This window comes from Otolemur garnettii, unplaced genomic scaffold (genome assembly GCF_000181295.1).
Source record: "Otolemur garnettii isolate 467f Iridium unplaced genomic scaffold, OtoGar3 scaffold00045, whole genome shotgun sequence".
Lineage (NCBI taxonomy): Eukaryota > Metazoa > Chordata > Mammalia > Primates > Galagidae > Otolemur > Otolemur garnettii.
The window spans coordinates 9,354,680-9,362,743 of NW_003852440.1; the positions used below are offsets into that span (position 1 = coordinate 9,354,680).

The 8,064-nt window shown below is 46.5% G+C and overlaps 1 protein-coding gene across 2 annotated transcripts in view; it reads left to right on the plus strand.

Annotated features, from left to right (window-relative positions):
- Positions 1 to 40: 40 nt before the first annotated feature.
- The window catches only part of PARP1 (poly(ADP-ribose) polymerase 1), a 52,046-nt gene continuing 44,022 nt past the window's right edge, over positions 41 to 8,064 (plus strand). For both annotated transcript variants that reach the window (XM_003790989.1, XM_023513884.1), the window contains exons 1-2: positions 41 to 276; positions 4,329 to 4,494. In XM_003790989.1, coding sequence (XP_003791037.1) covers positions 157 to 276; positions 4,329 to 4,494 — 286 coding nt within the window. In that variant the 5' untranslated portion in view covers positions 41 to 156. The remainder of the gene's footprint in view (positions 277 to 4,328; positions 4,495 to 8,064) is intronic.

The following is an 8,064-nucleotide window of genomic DNA, read 5'->3' on the forward strand; positions in this document are numbered from 1 at the left end:
ACTCCGAGCGCCGGGGGCGGTCCCACGGCCAGGCATCAGCAATCTATCTGCGAGCGGCGGCTGCTCGGGGCGCTCGGGCGCCTGTGGGCTAGCAGGGCGGCGAGGCGGTAGCGCGAGTCCCTAGGCTCCTGGAGCTGCAACGGCACGAGGGCGAGGATGGCGGAGTCCTCGGATAAGCTCTACCGAGTCGAGTACGCCAAGAGCGGGCGCGCTTCTTGCAAGAAATGCAGCGAGAGCATCCCCAAGGACTCGCTGCGGATGGCCATCATGGTGCAGGTGGGGCCGCGGAGGGCCGCTTTGTGGGCGGCGGGAAGGTGGGGGAGGGCGGACGGCCGCTACTGGCCGCGGGCCGGGCCTGCGGGCGCCGCGGCTGCCCCTCCTCCCCGGTGCCGCCCGCCGGCCGACCGTTCCAGGAGGTTTTGCTGAGCTAGCGGGAAAAGCCCGGGAAGTACGGTCTGCAGCTGGTGTGCGCCTTTGGCTTTGTAAAAATAAGAACCGCTTCTCTCCTTATTTCTGGGTGGCGGAAGAGTTTTTAATTTTTTTCCGTGCGCCTCAGGGGGAGGAAAATTGCATAGTCTGTCCAAGCTTGTCTGATTTTGACCTACTTTGCTTGATGTGGAAGATTTTTGTCTTACGTGTATGATGGCGACTGGCTCGTAAAGATTTTTTTAACCTATTTTTAGCACTTAAGCACCCGCGCACTCATTCTTTTAATTTTAATTAGGCAAAACTGCAAGGCGGTGTCATTTTGGTACAGAGCGTTCATTTTGGACTTAATTTGTGGTTAAAGTAACATTTCCCCCAAACTTTCCGTGTTCATCGATGCATTCTCTTGGCGCATTTGCAGCTGCCTGGTTTGAGTAAGAGAGTGGCTCCGGTGGGTTTCTCATCTAAGCATTTGGCTAGATTGGGTATCCCCCTCTTAGGTTTCCTAAGGCATCGGAGATGACCGAAGGCGTGTTGGGGTGCACCGTGAGGAGGACTGGAATGTACTGTGACGTGGTGGGCCTTGAAAGCCCTCATCAAAGCGGAGGGGTTCCTGCTGCCTCCAGCTTTCAATGTGGTGATACTGTGCTTTTGTAATTCTGGTTCTCACCTGCCCTGTTCTTCCCCCACCTCCAGCATATGCTTGTCTGTTACCCAAGTTTAGTACTTCTGGTCAAGGTAACTTAATTTCCTTCCTTGCCATAAAGCCATAAAGCCATAATGTGTTTTAGAAATGACCAGATAACCCACAATGAATGTTCAGTATTTAGGGTTAGATGGGAGGGAGACAGTTACTAGTGGGTACCCAAGAGCCAGGAGACTTTTTGTTATCTCGTTTCCTAATGTGGCAGGGACTGGGGCTTTCATCTTGGTATCCTCAGGGCCTGCCTAGCTCAGTACCTGCCACGAAGTACTTATCAGTAGACATTTATGTAATGACTATTAAGTTCAGGTGCTGTGTTAGGTACTAAGGACACAAAGAGATGTGGGTGGTACAGGGTTGCATGCCACCTGATGGAGCTACGCACCAAGCATTGTGTGCCCAGGAGTCTGAAATGTGGACCAAGCCACGTGTGGGAGCTGGATTAGAAATTGTTCCTCACTGAAGTGGGTCAGGAAGGGAACTATGCAAGGCCTCCATTTTGAAAAGCCATATTTCCCACAGAAGGTCCTTTGCACTTCACCCTGAATGTGCCCAGCAGCCTGCTTTTAGGACGTTCCCACTCCCAGTGTAGGGATTCTTAACCTGGGATCTATGGGGTGGTAGCTAGAACTCAGGAAGTCCTTGGGGTTTAGATAAGAAAAATCATTTGTCTTCGATAACCTCCAAATAAAATGCACTGTTTCCTCTAATGAATATAAGCAACAGAGTCAAGACGTATTAGCATACCTGTGATTTTTGTTATTAATGTGATTTTTGTTTGTAATTAGAGATGCTGTCTTATCACTTTGTAGTTGGGATTTCTCAAAATATTATTTACCACACATCACTTAAAAAATTAGTCATTACTAGAGGGGGGAGTACCAGATCTTATTTGATACTTTAAAGTTCATGGTCTACTGTACCCCCAAATTATTTTTTAAATGTTTTGATAATTATTTCAATATAATCAGTTTTCTTTGTGACCCTTTGTATTTTGTTATGCATTTTAAATGTTATTCCAAGAAAAGGATGTCTATAGGCTTCACTGGGTAAGCAAAGAGGACCCTGTTCTAGTAGGAAGGATGGACAGAAAACTCATGCCCAGCCAATACTGTATATTGAGAGGGAGCGGAGGGAGCATTAGCTCTGCGGAGATGGCGCCATTGATGAACCTGAACCGGATAAAGTTTAACACTATGGGCTCTCGCTCAGCATAGTTGGCCAGTGAAAAAAACTTTTATTATTATTATAAATGTGGTTTTTCTGTAATTGAGATTGATGATGTATTCAAATGTTTAATTTAAAGTTGATCTTGTAGGCTGAGTTGGTGAAAGCCAGAAAGAAAGAAGCCTTTCTTCCTCCTGTTTGAATTTAAATACTTTAACATTTGTATGGGAGGATTGTTCTCTTGAGTATCAAATACCTGCTACTTTAGCTGTTGTGCTTTGGGGCAACCCCGGGAGACAAGATGGTTCCTCTTTCCAAGTGGGAGGAGATTGTGGGTGGGACTCAGGACATTATCTCACTGCGTATTTGAACCTATAGTTAAACTTCTGTGGAGTGAAAAAAAGAATATACTTTGCTTTGAACTTATTTCAAAAATAATTTAGTTAACAATCTTAAAAATTTTCACAGCACACCTAAGATCCTCTCAGACACACTGGTTGAAAATCACTGGATTACAAGGAGGACTTGCAGAGAATAGTAGGGGCTGGGCTCAGTGGCTAAAACGCCTGTAATCCTAGCACTCTGGGAGGCCAAGGCGGTGGATTGCTTGAGCTCAGGAGTTTGAGACCAGGCTGAGCAAGAACGAGACCCCCATCTCTACTGAAAATAGAAAAACTGAGGCAGAAAGATCTCCTGAGCCCAGGAATTTGAGGTTGTTGTGAGCTATAATGCTACAGTACTCTACTCAGGGCAAAGTGAGACTCTATCTTTTTTTTTAGACAGAGCCTCAAACTGTCCGCCTGGGTAGAGTGCTGTGGCATCAAAGCTGAAAGCAACCTCCAACTCCTGGGCTCAAGCGAGTCTCCTGCCTCAGCCTCCCAAGCAGCTGGGACCATAGGTGCCCGCAACAACGCCTGGCTATTTTTCGGTTGCAGCCATTATTGTTGTTTGGCGGGCCCGGGCTGGATTCGAACTTGCCACCTTAGGTGTATGTGGCTGGCGCCTTAGCCACTTGAGCCACAGGCGCCAAGCCGAGACTCTATCTTTAAAAAAAAGAATAGTAGGTACCAGGTAAATGCCAGTGTCCTGTTCATCTTCCCACTTACTGTCACCACCTCTCAGTAAAGCCAAACCATACTCAGCACCTGGGAGCAGAGCCTGGCACAATAAAAGACCTGAAGCTGTTAAGTTATTTACCAGTGTGAAGCATGTGAAAGAAAGCGGCCGGAGAGGGGGAGCTGCCATCCAGCAGCCAGACTTCTAGTTCTTGCACCTGGGAAACAGCGCCTCCTGTAGGACAGGTCAGAGCTGCTGACAGTCAGCCAGAGGTCTGCGGCCCTTGTTCACGCTTCTCTCACAGACGCTGATTCATTCCACACATAATATCTGTGCAGCTGCTGCAAGCTTGACACAGTTTTCTCTGCCTTGCTCATTATCTGGGTCTTGTTCCTTGTTATTCTTAACTGCTGAGGTACTTAAAGAGCCCTTTGTCGGCCACACAGGCCCTCTGGGTCCTGGCATGCCTGGTGTGGTCTGGTCTCTTCTGGTAGAGGCTGTGGAGTCTTGTGTGTGGTTCCCTAAAGTGACGAGACTGATCATCGCTGAATGTGTGTGGTTAAAAGAGACACGAGCAGAGCTAAGTTGTAAAAGGCCGCCCGTTGTTCCTGTGGCTGTGTTTGGTGTCCTAAGGGAATGGGCTCAGGAACAGCAGGCGGCAGTCTTCCAAGCTAAGGGGGAAGATGGAGGAGAGGATGCTGCTTGTCATCCCCTGGCAGCTCCCTGTGTGAGGTGTTGTCATCAGGTGTCACGGATGGGTAAAAACATGACTTTAATTCCTGCTCACTCTCAGAGGCAAAAAGGCACGAGTGTATAGGTTTTCCACCTATAGTGAGGTATGGAGGCTGTCCTCCTTTCACAGAGAGAAGGGCAGGATTTACTGTGTTGCTTGTTCCTGAGGGGTGGAGCTGGGGTCGGGGTTCTGGTGGGTCTGAGGTTAACCGCTAACTTGCCTCCTTCTAATACCCTTTTCTAGTCGCCCATGTTCGATGGGAAAGTCCCACATTGGTACCATTTCTCCTGCTTCTGGAAGGTGGGCCACTCTATCCGGCACCCTGACATGGAGGTGGATGGGTTCTCTGAGCTGCGGTGGGAGGACCAGCAGAAAGTCAAGAAGACCTCGGAGGCTGGAGGAGTGACTGGTGTGTACAAACTAGGGAGGTGGTGGGTGTCCAGCCCCTCACCCTGAAGTTTCCAAGGGGGCTTTCAATGAGAGAGCAAAGGAAGAGCGCCCTAGCTTAGCCTCTGTGTCTCCCACGTGTGCTGACCAAAACCATGGTAATGGGTATTACGTCAACGGCACCTCATGGACTTGGTCTTGTCAGTTGCATGAAATTTGTTGTTTTATTTTTCCAGATGCTTGGAATGTAGCTTTTAAATTTGTTTTGTTTTTGTTCTTAATGCTTTTTCAGAGCAGTTTTAGGTTCACAGCAAAATGAAGCAAAGTATAGAGAATTCCCACGTACTCCCTGCCAATTGCTACAAATACACACAGACTCCCTCACTATCGGTGCCCACCCACCCCACCCTCGCCAGAGCAGGACATTTGTTACAGTTGATGAACCTACATACCTACATCATTATCAACCAGAGTCCATAGTTCACACCCAGTACTGCACATTCTATGAGTTGGGGCAAGCACTGTAGTAAAGGTGCAGCCATCCTCAGAACATCCCTAAAAATCCTCTATGCTCTATTGAATCTCTCCTCTTGATCCCTAGCCATCAGTGATCTTTTTATTGTCCATAGTTTTCCTCTTTTACATCTTTTTTCATGACTGAGAGAACAGAGCATAAAGAGGCAGGAACAATCAAGAGACTCCCTGGGCTTGACAGGGTTGGCCTATTGGTCAGAGTGCTGTGTTTCCTACTGTGGTGGTGACTGGGGGGACCCTGATGTAGTGGCACCAGCAACCACTGCCTTTGGAGCATGTATCATAGACCTTGGGAGGAGGACTGACTGAATCACATACACGTAGTTTTGCGGTTCTTTCTTTTATTTTAACATTTAAATATTTATTTATTTATTTATTTATTAGTTTGAGACAGGGTCTCATTCTGTCATCCTGGGTAGAGTGCTATGGTTTCATAATTCACAGCAACCTCTCTTGCCTCAGCCTCCCAAGTAGCTGGGGCTCTAGGTACCCAGCACCACGCACAGCTAGTTTTTCTATTTTTCTTTTTTTCTTCTTTCTTCTTAAGACAGAATCTCAACTCAGGGTAGAGTACCATGGTGTCATAGCTCACAGCAACCTCAAACTCTCGGGTTCAATGGATCCTCTTGCCTCAGCCCCCCAAGTAGCTGGGACTACAGGTATCCACCACCATGCCCATCTAGTTTTCCTATTTTTAGTAGAGACGGGTCTCACTCTTGGTCAGGCTGATCTCAAACCCCTGAGTCAGACAATCCACCCACCTCAGCCTCTCAAAGTGCTAGGATTACAGGTGTGAGCCACCATGCCCAGTCCCCATGTGCAGGTTTTTGTGTAGACATAGCTTTTCAGCACATTTGGGTAAATCCAAAGGAGCACAGTTGCTGGATCATGTGGTCAGGGTGTATTTAGTTTTGTGATAAATTGCCCACCAGCATTGAATGAAAGTTTCTGTGTTCTACATCTTACCTAGCATTTGGTGAGTTAGAGTTTTGGATTTTGGCCATTCTAATAGGTATGCAGTTTTCCATTATTTTAATTTCCATTTCCTTAATACCATAATTATATTGAACATCTCTATTATATGCTTATTTGCTATCTGTATTTCTTCTTTGGTGGTGTGTCTTTTTAGACCTTTTGCCCATTTATTAATTGGACTGTTTGTTTTCTTATTGTCAAGAGTTCTTTGTATATTTTGAGTAACAGCCCTTTATCATACATGTCTTTTGCAAATAATCTCTCCCATTGTGTGGGTGGTCTTTCCCATTTTCTTGACAAGAGTCTTTCACTTAGAAGTCTGTTTTGTTTCTTGAGACTGTCTATCACTCTGTTGCCCGGGGTAGAGTGTTGTGACATCGGTGCTCCTTTATCATTTGTTTTTAATAAATACAGGTATCAAAACAAACCTGAATTTTTTCTTTTTTGTGTGTGAGACAGAGTCTCACTTTGTCGCCCTCAGTAGAGTGCTGTCACATCAAAGCTCATAGCAGCCTCAAACTCTGGACTCAGACAGTCTTTCACCTCAGCCTGGGACTATAGGCACCCACTACAACAGCCAGCTAGTTTTTCTGTTTTTAGTAGAGATAGGGTCTCGCTCTTGCTCAGGCTGGTCCCAAGCTTCTGAGCTCAATCAGTCTACCAGCCTTGGCCTCTCAGAATGCTGGGAGGTCATTATAGTCATTGAGCCACTGTGCCCGGCCTCACAGAGAAGGTTTTAATTGTAATGAAGTCCAGGGTTGCTTTTGTTTTGTTTTTTGCCTCTGTGTCCTGGTGATGAGAGCCAGTTACTCCTTTCACAGATGGTGTCTTTGGTTGTTTCTAAAAAGTCATCACCAGACCCAAAGTCATCTAGTTTTTCTATGTTATTTTTTAATTTTATAGTTTTGTGCTTTTTATTTAGGTCAGTAGTCCCTGTTGAGTTAACTTGTTAAAGGTATACGGTCTGTGTCCCTTTTTTTTTTTTTTTTTTTCAGATAGAATCTCACTGTGTCATCCTTGGTAGAGTGCTCTGGTGTCACAGCTCACAGCAACCTCAAACTCTTGGGCTCAAGCAATTCTCCTGCCTCAGCCCGCCCCCTCCCCCGCCATGCAGCTGGGACTACAGGCTCCTGCCACAATGCCTAGCTATTTTTTTGTTGCAGTTGTCATTGTCGTTTAGCTGGCCCTGGCCGGGTTGGAACCCGCCAGTCTGTGTGTATGTGGCCAGCATCCTACAGACATGGGCCCTGCCAGGTCTATGTCTTAAATTCATTCTTGTGCATGTGGATGGCAGTTCTTGAAAAGACTACCTTTTCTCCATTATTGCCTTTGCTCCTCTGTCAAAGGTCAGTGGACTATATTTGTGTGGGTCTATTTCTGGATTCCCTGTTGGTTCCATTGAGCTGCTTCTCTTTTCTTTTACCAGTACGACACTGTTGATTGCTGTGGCTTCATACTTTAAGTCAGGTAATGTCAGTCCTTCAGCTTTGTTCTTCTCTCTCAGGACTGTTTGTGCTGAGTCTTTTGCCTCTCCACATAAACTTTGGAATCAGTTTGTCAGTGTCCACAAACTAACTTGCTAAGTGTCTTTCAAAGATTTTTAAAAGTCCAGCAAGGCATAGGGGTGGCTCTGTCTGTAAACGTAGCATTTTTGGAGGCTGAGGCACTCGGATCACCTGAGGTCAGAAGTTTGAGACCAGCCTGAGCAAGACCCTGTCTTTACTAAAAAACTTGGAAAAAAACTGGCCAGGCATGGTGAACACCTACCTGTAGTGCTAGCGATTTGAGAGGCTGAAGCAAGAGGATCCCTTGGACCCAAGAGTTTGAGGTTGCTGTGAGCTATAACACCCTGGCACTCTACGCAGGGCAATAGAATGAAACTCTGTCTCAAAAAAAATTTTTTTTCTTTTTAAAGTCCATTTTTATCACTTTTTTTTTTTTTTTTTTAAGAGATGGGGTCTCGGCTCGGCGCCTGTGGCTCAAGTGGCTAAGGCGCCAGCCACATACCCCTAAGGTGGTGGGTTCGAATCCAGCCCGGGCCCGCCAAACAGCAATGACGGCTGCAACCAAAAAATAGCCAGGC